Source organism: Pezoporus wallicus, unplaced genomic scaffold, assembly GCF_028554395.1.
Source record: "Pezoporus wallicus isolate ANWC-B61680 ecotype Strahan unplaced genomic scaffold, APGP_CSIRO_Pwel_v1 contig_6814, whole genome shotgun sequence".
NCBI lineage: Eukaryota > Metazoa > Chordata > Aves > Psittaciformes > Psittacidae > Pezoporus > Pezoporus wallicus.
In genome coordinates, this window is record NW_026639755.1 from 2,838,022 (window position 1) to 2,853,257 (window position 15,236).

General features: G+C 41.1%; 1 protein-coding gene across 6 annotated transcripts in view; it reads right to left on the reverse strand.

Moving 5' to 3' along the window:
- Positions 1 to 593: 593 nt before the first annotated feature.
- EPHA6 (EPH receptor A6) overlaps positions 594 to 15,236 on the reverse strand; it is a 467,936-nt gene continuing 453,293 nt past the window's right edge. For all 6 annotated transcript variants that reach the window (XM_057415936.1, XM_057415931.1, XM_057415932.1 and 3 more), the window contains 3 exons: positions 5,884 to 6,077; positions 4,314 to 4,463; positions 594 to 1,452 (listed from right to left, as the gene is read on the reverse strand). In XM_057415936.1, coding sequence (XP_057271919.1) covers positions 1,338 to 1,452; positions 4,314 to 4,463; positions 5,884 to 6,077 — 459 coding nt within the window. In that variant the 3' untranslated portion in view covers positions 594 to 1,337. The remainder of the gene's footprint in view (positions 1,453 to 4,313; positions 4,464 to 5,883; positions 6,078 to 15,236) is intronic.

The following is a 15,236-nucleotide window of genomic DNA, read 5'->3' on the forward strand; positions in this document are numbered from 1 at the left end:
ACCATGTTAGGCCTTTATGGACATTTTCTTGCATGTAAATATGGCTATTGAAGGGTTCTAAAGGTAATTGTCTTGATGTCACTTAGATATCTGTACTAAATGAAGGTCTAGCCTATAGTAACCAGAGCTCCATTTCAGCAGTCTGGTTTTCACTTCTAAAAGCAGTCAGTAGGCTCAAGGCAACCTGTTATTACACTGCTGTCCTACATCTGCTTTTCTGCCGACATACAAGGTAGCTGCACACTGCTGCATGTAACTTCCAGCACTAGTTGGTGGTTGTACCATTGCCCTTGACTGGAGGATGATATGCTGGTCTGCTCCCATGGGAATAAGCACATCACCCCACTGATGGCTGGCCTTCTAAGGTCTACTACCACTGATGGAAGTTATGCTTAGTTCAAGCAGCAGAGGCCTGCACTTTTACAACAGAAAGCTTTCTGAAGTCTGTGTGGCCACAGTATAGCTGACAAACATGTTTCACATGTGGTTATAGAAACATTACAATCAGTTTTCCAGTGAATACTTGCCACGTAGTAGAAGCAAATGCTGAGTATTTAAGAAAAAAAACCCCAACCAGAAACAAAGGAAAAAAAAGAAGTTCTAGGATGGTGAAGAATCCCAAGAATGAACAAGTTTCCCAACCTAATCTAAAATTTAAAGCATAAAAAGTGTCAAGTGCTAAAGCAATTAAAAATCAAGGACCTGAAGATTTCAGACAGATTTCTCTCACTATCCTCCCAATTGTTCACACAGTGAAAATTCACTACATAAAATCAGTCATTCCTGCAAACAATATTAACACTTTGAGGCACCAGCTTATCAGCATTCAAAGTATTATAAAGTAATACAATGATAGGACCCATACATTTGGATTTAGTTAAGAAATAAATAGTTATGTCAAACTTTTTTGATTGCACATTTGGTATTGGAAGTTACATGGTCACAGAACATGAAAGAAGTCAAATACTTTTTGATCTACCAGCAAACTCTAAATACATCGATAAAGAAGCCACACCAGGCCAAATAGATTATTACTTTCAAGGAAGTTCATGAAAGTTTCCCAAATACTGTTATACAAAGTTACACATCCATGCTGAGTTATTCATCAATGTGTAGCAAGAGTCTTGCAGTAGGCCAGGATTTTATTGGCAGGTAACTGGTGGAGGAGCTATGCAGTGTGATTAAAAATTCCAGTTTGGAAGCATTAACATAGAAGTACTTTTATAGTCTGAACTGGAGACTGCAGTTCTTGAAGTTAGGAAGAGCAGAAGGGAAGATTGGGAATATTTTCCATTTTAGAAATGCTGAGGCACAAAACACAGTTGATTTGAGTACTTTCATACATGAAATCCTTTCTCCTGTATGTGCATCATGTGTAACCGCAAAGTCTGTAAACTGCTGACTATTCGTCTCTGGTGTCCAATGAGTACAACTCCAATTCTTCTAACGTCACTGCAAGATAAAAAGTTTCAGCTTGGATGCAAGTCAAGTCTCTTGTACACAAAAGGGTATAAATACAAGGTGAGTTGCTCTTCTTCAGGACAGTTTACCTTCCTGTCTGGGACACATAAGAAAGCTGCAAATGCTCAATTCCAAATTTTTAAAGACAGACATTTAAGGAAATAAAAAGAAATTTTGCAGTTAGAGCAATGGTCAAGTAATTTTTCCAAATCCTGAGGAAGAACCTGAGAGGTGGAATCTAATAGCCCATTTTTAGTAATGTGTTATTAGCAAATGTATACTTGTAAAGGAATGGGGCTGATACACTCACTCTTGCAGTTTTGAAGTGGCAATAACAGAGGCTGTGCTTCTGATGATTTGGGAATCAGAAACCCCAACCCTAACTGCAGTGGTGACAGATGTTCTAAAAGGTCTTAGTAGCGTTAACTCTTCCAGCTTGACCCAGATTTGCCCTCCTGCTTTCCCTTCATCTCATCTAGACCTGCACCCTGGAGTGGGTAGCTCACCCACTGAGCTCGACTCTTCGGCAGGAACAGCCCTCAGCATCCAGTACAATCCACTAGTTCAGTTGTTCTCCAAACATCACCAACTGCAAGATGCTGAGAAAGATCACAAAGGTGGCAAGGGCAGGAAACTTCAGGTATGCCTTGTCAATTGTGCAAATCCCACACTGGGACATAATATAGACATTGCCTGTATAGATACCCTCAAAATTGTTTGACAATATAGCTAGTAAAGTAGCTTACAGGATGAGGCATGACCTTTATGGGTTTCAGATTTGCAGTACAAGATACCTGCCTCTGTATCCTCCAGATAAAGAGCCACTGGATAGTAGCAACTATTATGTACTTAGGCTTAACATCCACATGGTGGAGGATACACAACACTTAGGGTCAGCAGGGAATATGCAAAAATATTGGGATCTTAGAATCAAAAGAGAGTCAGACAAGAGAATAAAACCTTTACAGAGGGAGTGTATTAGAAATGCAAATACAGGAAGGTCTGATAAAGTTCAGAAAGAAGCCAGCAGGCCTAGGGTATTGGAGGTTATTTGGAGAAAGAAGGAATCTTTCAAAAAGCTGGAGTGGTATCTAAAGCAAGACGAAAGGATGATAACCTTAGATTATCTGTAAAAGCACAGTAAGGCAGGCTAAATAAGAGCTAGAGGAAGAAGGAAAAAACACCTAATAATAAAACTCATAATGAACCTTTTGGCAAACTCACTGGGTACAAGCAGCCTGCCAGAGTGTCTGTAGAGTCTAATGATGGGTATAAAAGAGCACTGAAAGACTGGCCACTGTCGGAAGACTAAACTGATTATTTGAGCTGATATTCACTGCGAAAGAAATCAAAGTGACTCCTGTGCCAGAACCTTTATGGGGACTCGCCAGAGGATCTGGCTGAAATTGAAGTGATTGCAGGAGGGGTTGTAGGACAAATTGTAAAACCAAGCAACAACCCACCTCCAGAACAATACTGTGTTTAGCCAAGAGTTTTACAAGAGCTTAAGGATGAAATAGTGGAATTACTAACAGGGATGTGAGAGGGGGTTATCAGCTGTGTTCCACGTGCCTAAAAAGTTCTTAGTGCCTGAGGCATGGAGAGTGTGCCAGACAAAAGAGTTTCTAGAGGAGATCTGGGGAACCACAGATCTGTGAGTCTGAAATCATTACAGGGCATAATAGAAACTACAGTAAAGTACAGAATTATTGGATGCTTGGGTAAATTATCTACTGGAGTCACCACAGCTTTGGCAAAGAGAAGTCCTGTTTTAGAAAGTTACTTGTTTTCAGTGGAGGAGTCAGCATACATATGGATGAAGGCAGTTAATTTGATACACCCCGCTTGGATTTCCAGAAGCTTTAGAGAAGATTCCTCATCAAAGCTTTATAAGGAAAATAAGGAGCTATGGCACAAGAAGCTCTTTGCATGACTAACTGGTTTAAAGTCAGGAGGTTAGGGGTAAACTGTCAAGTTTTACAATGTAGTCATCAATAGAAACCTACAGAGATCTATACTGGGATAATATTGAACAGTCATGTTCAAGAAATCAGTAAATGGTCTGGAGAAAGCGGCAAGCACAGCGGTGAAAAATCAGTTGATGAGACTGAATTGTTCAGAGTAGTAAGGGAAGGGACCAGCTGTGATGAGTTTTAGAAGGATCTCACCAGACCAAGTGACAATGCCATAAAGCAGCAAATGAAATCTAATGTAGGTGAATGTAAAGAGATGCACATGGGACAAAACCGGTCCTAACCTCACGTGTAAAATTACTGACTCATAACTGACCATTACCAGTATTAATACAGACAGTCCTAGCATCAATTAGAAGATTAGGAATTCATGGGAAAGGAATAGAGGGCAAAACATATCATATCATTATGATTCCATATTAATCCACAGTTTGCCCAAACCCCTTATATACTGAGTGTATTTTCATCTCAAAAATTCTACAGTAACGTCAGAGATGGTTGCAGAAGGGCAGCAAGGAGAGGAACAAATGCCTCACAAGGACTGACATAGGTGTGATGATGTTAATAGCAAAGTAAGAACGGGTTTTTGCCACGGATTTCAGTGGTCAGAACTGATGCCCCAAGAAACATTTCAGGATGCTCACTGCCTGGCCTTTGGTAGCATTTGGCTTGGTCACAGAATAAAGCTGCGTTCTGCGTAACTTAATCATATCTTTCTCCGGTGGTGTTTTGGTAAAAACCTGTATTTGTCTGTTATTAGCTTCAAGTAAGAAAGGAAATGAAGGCACTGTTCCATACATCACTGTAATTATGTCACTGCAGCATCCAAACAAATTCAGATCGATTAATCACTGTAGGGATAACAGGTTACATACTTACTCAATACTCATTCTTGAGACCATATCCAAAGTTGTGAAACCTGCTGCCATGAAGTTATTTTTATACTGACCCATTTTTATGGAGTCCAGCCAGTCACTGACTGAAACAAACAAAGGATATTCTGGAACTTCACCAGGTGAATCTGGCATTCTGTAAACACAAAACGCAAAGGTTACCAAAGCACTACAAAATACAACAACTTACTCTGGTAGGCATTATTTTTATTAAAGGGCAGAAGGAATGAGAGAAGAGCCTGAGCTGTAAAGGTCAGGTATTAACTGAGGGTCTCTTTAACCCATTGCCTGTAACTTAAGAATCATGTCAGTGTGCCAAGTTGCACTACTTAAACAACACGTATTTTTAAACCACTGCAACTCAGTAACAAACTGAAGAACAAAGCTCTCCCACTGCTTTTATTATTGTTCCCCCAGAGTGTTTCTTTACATATGTTATATGTTCAGGATTATAATGTTTGTAAATACAGTAGTCAAAGTGAAGGACGAACCGAATTTAACATGAGATAACATTTAAAAACATTAAAACACCGCAAGATGATTTTCACATGTATCTACCAAAAACCTCACCTGAAACGGCTTCTTATCGCTACACCATTGTGCAATGGGAACACTTTGAGTAAAACCCTAAAACTAACATTAGAAGAAGCAAAAAGAATGAAATTTTGTATCTTTGCTTTTACACAATTATATAAAGCAGCAAATAAAACCGAAGGAGCTAATTTAGTCCCATTTCTGTTTCAGGTCTTTTCCTTAATATTAGCGCGACTTAAACAGAAAGATGGAGAAGCCCACTGAAGTTCTCAGAGAAAACTATGCATGTGTTCATCAAAGCACCTTTATCTAAGGTGAATTTCAGCTAAAGAAGAGAGTGATGGCACCTGGACCTTCACCCATCTCAGCCGATATCCAGGGACTGAGAGCTTGGATCAATAAGCGTACAAAAGCTGACAGCTTCTACCACAGCATTGCTTCTCCCGTGGCTGCAGCATACATTTCTGTAACATTATTAAAGGAAAAAAAACTTTGGGCAACAGTATCAAGAATTTGTTGTGGAATGGTGATAACATAATGTCTTATTCATTCACTGTTGCCATTCTTCTGCAGATAAAGAAAGATTTAGCAAGCTAAGACACAGCTACTTTCTGCAGGAAATTACTCCAAGGCAGTTCAGAAATTGCTCGAGCACTGTCAGATGGAGAGACAGGCTGTTTGAAGAGAGGGGAAAAATACTACAAAGAGAAAACAAGCACAGAGGAGAAGCACCAAGAAAAACCCAAACAAACAAAGCGATTCACAAAGATGAAGGACAGAGCACGCAGAGCTCAGACAAAAATAAGAAAAGTAACTAATACAATCTGCACAACTTGAGAAAAAGAGTCCTTATACTCAGTGTATTAATAAAACAAGCCTTAAAAGTGGCTTGAAGTTATTTGCAACCCCATAACTGTGTGAATTCAGAACTTTGCCGCTCTCTCCCACCCCTACTTAATGCAACCATCTAAGGATAGCCACTACGTGTTACACAAACAATAAAGTACCAAAAAGGGTCTTACACAAGTACATCCTCCACTAGCGTGTGAAGGGTGCTGGGATTGCGGATCAGTTTGTCTAGGAAGTTGACAATGTCGCTAAATTTTGGCCGGTGGTTCCTCTCCTTTTGCCAGCAGTGAAGCATTAGTTGGTGAAGAGAAGCTGGGCAGCCCATGGGAGCTGGAAGCCTGTAGCCTTCTTCAATAGACAGTATAACCTAAAGAAATACAATGCATACGATTGCTGGGCATGAGAATTAAATGCTGAAAGGACAGTGTAAAGTTGACAATTAGAAACCGGCGATAAGAATTAACGGCACAGTTACCCTCACTTGTATGGGCTTCACTGAGGGAAGTGTATGGCAATGTCATGATATAATCAAGCACTACAAATGCACGTTACAGCACCTGGCAAATTTACCTGGTCATAATATGCTTCTGGTGATCACTATGGTTAGGATGTCCAAGCTGTTTATGAGTTAATAAAATTATGGTGTTACCATATAACCTGAAGTGTACATGGTAACTTCTAGGTTCAAGCTGATGTGAAAAACATGTTTAGGCAGGATGTAGAAACAAACGGATCTGATGTCACAGATAAATCAGATGTATGAAAAATCACATTTGCTCAGAATTGAAGGAGAGGCTTGTTTTTAGTAAAACAAAAAACATTGCCTGAAAAGGACATTAGCAGCCCTCATGTCCTAATGTGTGACAGGAGGTAGCCAAGTAGGTAAGGTCCATGATAAGCTGTCTGGATTCGTTCTACGTAAGATTTAAAAAACCAAGAGGGAGGGTTACGAGGTTCTGCAATGAGTGATAGTAGCAGTGGGGACGACAGAAATTACAGTCAGGATTTCTTGTATATAAAAGAGTAGAACGAGAAGTGATCGATCAAAAACAAAGCTAGGAAAAAGACCAACCCTACCACACACACATATTCCTTCCATGTAAAAATCCAACCAGTACTAAATGTTCCCTTAAGTACAAATCATTGTACACAATATTTATAATAACACAGTGCTGTTATGAGAAACATACCCACTACATCCATACCTATTCTGCTTTAAGGAGACATTTATCATCCTCCTACATGCTGCAGACATATTAATGCAGCTGGAAAGGGGTACATTAAACTGTTTACAGCAAATCAATGTTTTATAGCACTAGCTGTAGCTTCAATATATTCAATCTTATTATCCTGGAATATATCCTCATTCTCTTTTTAGATTCTGAATTAATGTTGTGGGTTCTGTTTAGCAATGCCTAATGCTTATGCTGCAAGCATTATGCAAATAAATAAGAGTAATGAGGCTACATGAGGACCTTAGCTCCCTTTCATAGCATGGTAGAAAATGGAACAAGACTCTTGTAGCTGTACACAGCTGGGTCTCTAGTTTTATCAAATGAGGTGATTTGGTCCTACAGTGTATAGTCCTCTTGTATCCTGGCAGAAACACCTATGCATGAAAAACAAGCGTCTGCAGGGCATTAGGTTTGCATAAGGTAAGTTTTAGCCCCATCAGCAATAGCAGTGGGATGTACAAGCTACTCCAAAGGCAGTGTTACTTGCCATTGGGATCTCTGAATTTTATCCATACATGAGCATTGACAGATCACATATGTGCAGACAGACCTAGCCATGCACATACAGAGGTAATATCTAGCAGTGAATGATTTGTCAACGTGATAATCCTTCCACCGGCTTTTCTGGCTACTTGTTGATCTCCCTGGGATTTTACTTCAGTGGTCCAAAATCTGGACTGCTGAAATGGCTGCTATAGGAAAAAATACCATGAGGTTGCCAAAGAAATATTCCCTCCAAAGCCTTGCTTCCTGATGCTGAATATGCTCTCTAGATTGATCCTGTTACAGACTCGGGATGGGTGAAATTCAACCCTCCGTGCACAAAATGTTATTCACGAAACTGTCAAAGCTCACGTATCTCAAGCAGGTTGTCAAAGGCGGCTTCATAAAACACAGGTGCTTGTTACAGTGTGGGGTATAGCTTAGTTGATACTTGTCACTGAAGAGGCAATCTTCAGCAGCCCAGAAATGCAGCTATTCTCGTCTTTATACTTAACTATACCGGCTAAAAATGATGAATTTATGAGATGTAATTTGGTTTTAAGGCAGAGGGAAAGCTTCTCTACTTTTATGAGACATACAGCATCTGCTCAACACAACAATAGAGAGCTGATGAGGTTCTTCTACAATAATTTATTCCGGAAAAAAACCCCAAAGCAACCCCAATTTTACAGACATTACATTTTCTCTGACACACTCTCTTTTACCGGATCTTTGCAAAACAAGTTACAGTGCATTTGTTTCCTCTCTTGTTCAGAAGGAACATTTCAGTATGGAGAGAAATGCCAGCTGGTACTGGCATAATTATAATTCCTCATTAATACCAGCACATTTTAAAAATAAACTACAGCTATTGCCTCATTAGTATCCCTTGTGAAGCAAGTATTATTTTTAGAGTCTAAGAAGCAAGAGTAAAAGTGTGCAAAGTGTCTAGTACTGCAATGGGAATCGAGTCTCTAAGGAAGAATTAGAGCTTTTTAGCTCCCTATTTCCTTATTTATTTTAGCTCCCGCTCTGCTACTTGCATAGCACCTATCTCTGAACAGATGACTTAGATATCCATATACCTAAAGGAAAGAAGTATTAATTTTTTCCTGGTAATATAAAACTGCATAGTATATAATATGTAAAGATTCTACATGTTAAGATCTTTTACATGCTTTTTTTCCTTCTCAGTTTAAGGCTGAAGAAGCACCACATGAATTGGGAAATGGTCTAAATGTCTGTTTTCTACAAGGGGCATATAGCAAGAGCTCTAGCAATCGGTGTAACACTTCCCACATTGGCAAATCAATGTCCCATTTATTTCAACCTGAAAGAACAGGAGGATCAGCATAGTTCCTATGCAAATGGATCCCTGAGTCTGCTAACAAAAAGGCTGGTTACTGTTCTCTAGCTCTGGCTTTGTGATGAACACTTGATGGGTATCAAAGGAGGAAAACATGCAAATATTCTGTGCCGCCTTCAAACCCTGAGAAAGAGGCTGTAGGTATTTTTTCAGTGATCAGTAACTTCAAAACTCCTTGGAAGGTCTTGTGGGTCAGCATTCATGTGAGTAAAACAGCCAGGGCGTATTTTTACAAGCACTGCTTTTTAGCAGCTAAGAATATAAAGTGTAAGGGAAAGGGAGTATTTTTTACAGTTAACAGAGCTAATGATGTCCATGCTTTTTAATGCTCATGCTTTTACTTCTATAAAAAGGGGACAAGTCTTTTTTACATATTTTTGAACACAGATGATATTAAACACTGGAGCCTGTTAAATACATTTTATCATTTTTTTTTGGATGATGTTAGACAATGCTGTAAAGGTTGAAGACAGAGTTGTTATTAAATATGAATTATAATACAAAATTACCTGAACAATAGTTTATGGACTTCTACCTGATATTTATGCGAGTTTAGTTTTAAAATAGTTGCAAGTTGGCAAAACCTGCACCTGAAAATTAAGCTGTAATCTTTCCGATAGCTTCATTATTAAGAGTAACATAAACTTTTGCTTTCCAAAGGTAACTGACAGATTTTTTAATGAGACTGAGGCAGAAGAAAGTCCAGAGGGACATTGCCCCTATGTCCTGCTGACATCTGGAAAATCTACCAGGAGGGAGAGACAGCTGCTCGTGCCTCATTGGTCTGGAGCCAGTTCCAGGTGCCTGCCAAGTGTTTTGGTATCTGTGGGTTGAAAGAACTGTATTAGGGGAAGTTATTTTTACTATTGCAAGAAACTTTCATGAGCGTAAGGGCTTTTATTCTGTTTCTTACAGTAGTTTTCTTGCATATTGATGCCAAGCCATTAAATATTCTCTCTTTTCTTTTCTAATACCATAGTTCTGCAATATGCACTAATTTATACAGTGCTCCCTAACAGGGGTCCCAGTAGACTTCACTCACAGCTGTTCTACAAACCAAATGCACGGAACATAAATCTTCCTTTCCTCACATGAGCATTAGCAAGGCAGGCTCTTAGCGCAATCTGTTCATCAGCACCCTAGTTTCCTTGGAATGTTCAATATCTTAGCTAATGTTTATTAATTAAGCAATAAGACACGACAGACTCTGCAGCAGCCCTAATTAATGGACACCTCTGGTGCGTGCCACACATCTAAGAAGTGCATTAATCAGTATCAACACAGGTCGGAAGTGACTTCCCACAATAATAAAATGGTTATTTACTTAAACAAGAACATTCCTCAACGTCAGTAACAGTTTTAAACCTCTACATTATACTGTATACAGTACTAAAAAATTTACAAGAGGCATCTTCAAATCCAGTTCCCTAAAGTTCAGCTTCCAAATCCCTGCTTAGGAACATAAAGAGAGGACACTAGATCTGCAGAGGTGTTGAGTCTCTGTGGCTTGCACTGACCCAATGGGTACTTGTGAACAGTTGTAGTCTCTCAAAATGACTGGGCTTATTTAGGTGGCAAGGATTAATTTAACACTTCACATCAGCTTGGACTCTGTGTTACCTGTGCAGGCTTCTTGTGATTGCATTGCTGCGACTGAGAGATAAGTCATAGAAGCATAGAATCCACAAGAGACTCTTGGCAGAGGTAGCTCAGCCCTGGTCTTCATCTGACTGAAGATATGTTCACATGACATACAGGCACAGCGTTGAACTGGCCCTCCCGGGCATTGCTTCCCTTTGGGTAGGGGTGGGCATATCACTGGCTTCTATGTTATGCACGTAAGAAATGAACGTTTAACTATCAGCCACTCAGGACATCACTTAGCTACGGTCTAAAAAAGTGAACTGATTTCCTGAAGTTGGTTAATTAGAAAAGCAGTTTGTAAAATGGAATGTGGAAAACCAGATCTGGCTCTGTGGAGTTCATGGAGTACTGGAAAACCAGGCCTTTACAAAACGCCACCCAATTTAATAAGCACTTCATTGCCAGCTAGAGAAGAGTTTCACTGTGATCAAAACACAGCAAGTGTAGTAATGGTAATGGTGCTATTTTTCTGTAGCAGAACCTCTGACTGTACTTTTGTACTTACTAACTGTTGTTTGCACAACGTGTCCTTTATGAATCTGTTTAGTGCCTGCCCCTCTCTGTTATTTCCCTGCCCACATGTACAGTATCAATGACCTTTGGGAAAGCCCTATTATTTCCACAAAATAAGTTCATGTGAATTCAGGGTAATTTATTCTACTAAAGGAAATGTCCTGATACGCAGCAAAGTAAGCTTTACAATATGTCTGATAACTTCCAATTTCCCAGGAACACTTAGAGTCACAAAATTTAGAGGCTCACAGGTGCTCACTGTTAACATTTGGGCACTGAAAGCCTGGGGAGAAGGCTCCAGAGAAAAGGAATCCTTTGTTCTGTGTGTTGCTGAACTTCAAGGAAAGCCCCTAGGAGTCAGCATCGTAGCATAAACAGCATCCATATTGCTCTCATCATTATTCTGTATTAACAGATATTTCTATTTTGGATGTAGGCCTCATTACATATTGCTATCTTCATTCTTCAGCAGAATATTTAATATACTTTGAATAAAGCGGTCACTTTATGAATTCTTATGGCTGGCCTTGAATAGATACGTCCTAAGGTCTATAGAGGGGAAGAGGACAGGCAAAAGCCAGCCTCAGAAGAGGGGAGAAGCAGCTGGAATGAAGGTCTGTGTTGTTACTACTCTCACCTGGTGACTTGGATTCTCTGTGAGGGTCCTACCACTCATCCAAACCCTCTTTCCAGGAGGTGAATAGTGGGGGCAAATGGACTTGATTGTAAATCTCTCTCTCCACCCATTCCCTGTGGTAACAGCAGTGGGACAGTCAAGAGGTGGGCTGGTAACAGAGCCACTGAGAGGAGAAGGATTGTAACTACTGAAGCAAAATAGATGATGGCAGTGGGGTTCCTCGTAGTGAGTTGACCCACCACCAGGTGAAATCACTCACAACTGGAACAGAGACTGAAAGTCCCTGTGTTGTAGCACAAGGTTGCAAGACAATGGAACATGATGACTGGTGGGCTGACCCTGGCTGGACACCAGGTGCCCACCAAAGCCGCTCTATCACTCACCTCCTCAGCTGGACAGAGGAGAGAAAATACAACAAAAGGCTTGTGGATCAAGATAAGGACTAGAAGAGATCTCTAAAAATCAACCATGAACGGGGTGTTGCAGAGGGAGTGGAGAAATGAAATACCAATTACACGGTGAGGAAAACCAGGCAAAAACTACCGCCCACAATGTGCTCAGAGGATGTGCCACTGCCAACTGACAGGGGCAACAGCAGAAAGGACTGTGAGCCAGATACTGCATTTATGACAGTGCAGTCCCTCAAGCAGGCAGTGCTAATGGGCATGGAAGGGAAGAGTAGCTGCCCAAGTGAGCCTGTTCTGTAAAGCTGTACTTGTGACTCGGGGAGCGTTGAGTGGTCAAGTTGGTGCCTGCTGGGGCTCAAAGTGATAACCCTGAAATCCCAGCAGAACATAAGACAACGCTTTTCTGTTCTGCACGTGACCGAACACTGGCACAGACTGCCCAGAAGTTGTAGTCCCCATCCTTGGACAGCCCTGAGCAAACTGCTTTAGCTGACCCTGCTTGAGCAGGGGGCTGGACCAGACAGACTTGAAAGGTCCCTCAGCCTCAGCTCTTGTGGGATTTGCTAGTTTCTTTTTTGTCAGTTTCTTGTTCTGTTCAATCTCCCATTGAAGAAGGCTCACAGTGAACCTAACCATTGCATCTATTACTTTGGGAAGGCAGGGAATTTGAGTCTCTATGTGCATTTTGATATAAAGTGCATTCCATGCAATGCAAAGTAATTGGGTTTTGCAAGAGCATACTAATGATGAACAGGCTGATGCTGCCATTGCTGTGTTCAGCTTTGCTTCTGGATGGAAGATCAGCTCAAGAATACCACCCTCTGCTGTTGCAAGGCTGAAGCAATGTTTGAGCTCCTTAGCAATCAGTTCCTAAACACCGTATCATAGAATAGTTAGGGTTGGAAGGGACCTAAAAGATCATCTAGTTCCTATCAGAAAAGGCAGATGCACCTTCCACTAGAGCAGGTTGCTCCAAGCCCCATCCAAACAGGCCTTGAACACTGCCAGGGATGGGGCAGCCACAACTTCTCTTGGCAACACATACCAGTGTCTCACCACCCTCATAGTAAAGAATTTCTTCCTAATACCTTTTCTAAATCTGCCCTCTTTGAGCTTAAAGCCATTCCCCCTTATCCTATCCCTATATCCCCTTGTAAAAAGCCTCTCAGTTATACAATTATGATATTCTGTAGCATGCAGCATGCTACAGTTGTGATGACAGTAACGCACTGTTTCTTCAACTTAGAGACAAGATGTGGCAGGAACTGAGATATTCAGGTCTCAGACACGCTTCTGAAATGTCCATGGATTACCAAAGTTGCTTGATACACGTGGAAGTCAGAGTAAAGGGATACCTGGACTAACTACCTGGAAATGGCAGCCTGAGGCTGGATAAAGCCTGATCTGATTAGCATTCAGTGTCAGTGCTGGCAAATAAGGGATAACAGAAACTAAGAGAGCAACAGAAAGATGAAGGGTTACTGCTTCCTACCTGTACTTCAGACTCTCCTCCCTAATGAACCACTGCAGTGCTTGCAGGCTGCTCAGGAGGTGGCTCAGTGATGAGAGGTATTGCTGCGGTACTGGGTGGTATCAGGGAGCTTGTGGGGCATGTGGATGCCCATCACATCAGAGCCGGGCTCCAATCCCCCTTCCCTCCTTCAGTGGAGGTAAGAAGAGTATGAAGGATGGTAGGACACCTCCCAGCCTGTCATGAAGGGGAGTAACTGGCCAGCAAGGTCTTACAACGTGGCTTTTTAGGGAGAATAACAACAGTTTGCCTTAAATTGGTGTTTGCAAGCTGTGGCAGTTCAGGAGCTGGTAAGTGGCTCTCAGTTCAGGCAAAGTACTGAGGCTTGGGTATTCATATTTTCAGCTGGCGTCTGCTTGCTCATTCTGTGTTATTAACTTCAAATCCATTGGCCCACTTCAATCAAATCAAACAAGTTGTGCAAGAATCAGCAGCTAGGCAGAGGCATAAAATTCGCTGTAGGACACAGAGAGAAATCTATACATAGATGATTTCATACTGTGCCCCAGGGAAAAGAAAAACCAAGCTTAATTCAGTAATCTAAGCTTAGGTGTCTAATTTTAGACTCCCTTGAGTATCCTCTCTGGCCTTCAGTTGTTGCTCCAGAAGAACTCGGGTCTCCTGCATGTCCTGTGTCAGCCAAATGTGGAGATCTTCATTACTCTCGGGTATCTTGAATGCCAACAGATTGCTAGCTGTGGGAAACAGAACTGAGCCTCCTGGGCTTATCTGCTTATTTGCAGTAGATCCGTGATGTGTTTATAGTTCAGGTAGTACCAAAATAATGTCTCCACTGAAGAGAAAAAGTCTATTTCATCTCAGTAGTTGCTTGGTCTTTAGATGGGCATCCAGCCACCGCTGCCTGGTCAATCAACAGAGGCATAGCTCAAAACCAGGCCCAGTATGTATCATCCCATACCTGGTATTAAGGAGCACAGCAGGGAGCTGGGCTGCTGGCAGGTAGATGTGTGGAGAGAGGATGGAGGCTGTAGGCATTGTCAGGGGAGAGTGATCTACAGGAGAGCTGGTCTAATTCCAAAGGGTGAACTCACAAGAGAAATGCTGGAAATTAGTTAGGATTATGGTACTGGTGAAGCTGTAAAGTACAAATCCAAAGGAAGTAAGGATTTGTTAGTTCTGCTAGTCTTTTCTTTTAGGTAGTTCTAGTTGGTTTTTTTCCTTTTCTTCCTGAAACACTCTGAAATGATGTTTTCTAAATGAAAATCTCTCTTAGATCCTTATCCCCAAATGATTGATCAGCCTTAACAAGCAACCAGACTTGAACAGTTATTCAGGCAGCTGAATAACTTAGCAACAATATAAAAACAGCTGTCTGGGAAAAGTCTTGTCAACTCCTCAGAACCAATGCAGAGGTATTCTAGGCACACCTGTGAAAAAGGTTAAGATGGGTTGGCTTATATTCCACATTTTGATATAGAGATTGATGGCCGGTGTGAAGATTGAATATAGCAGTTTGAGCTGTCATACGGATCTATTAAACAAGAGGCTGAGTGAAAATCTAAATTGTTCTGGAGAAAAAGCCATTTCCCCTTTCCCATGTCTCATTTCTAGCCTTCAATTTTGATGGAAGCAGCGTTTTTTAATTGGGAGGGCTTATTTGGCCTTTTGCAAAAATAAAGCAGAGGAAAACATGACATTGTTATGAGGGAGGATTACATCCTGCACTGTGGTTAAGCCTATGTGTAGTTT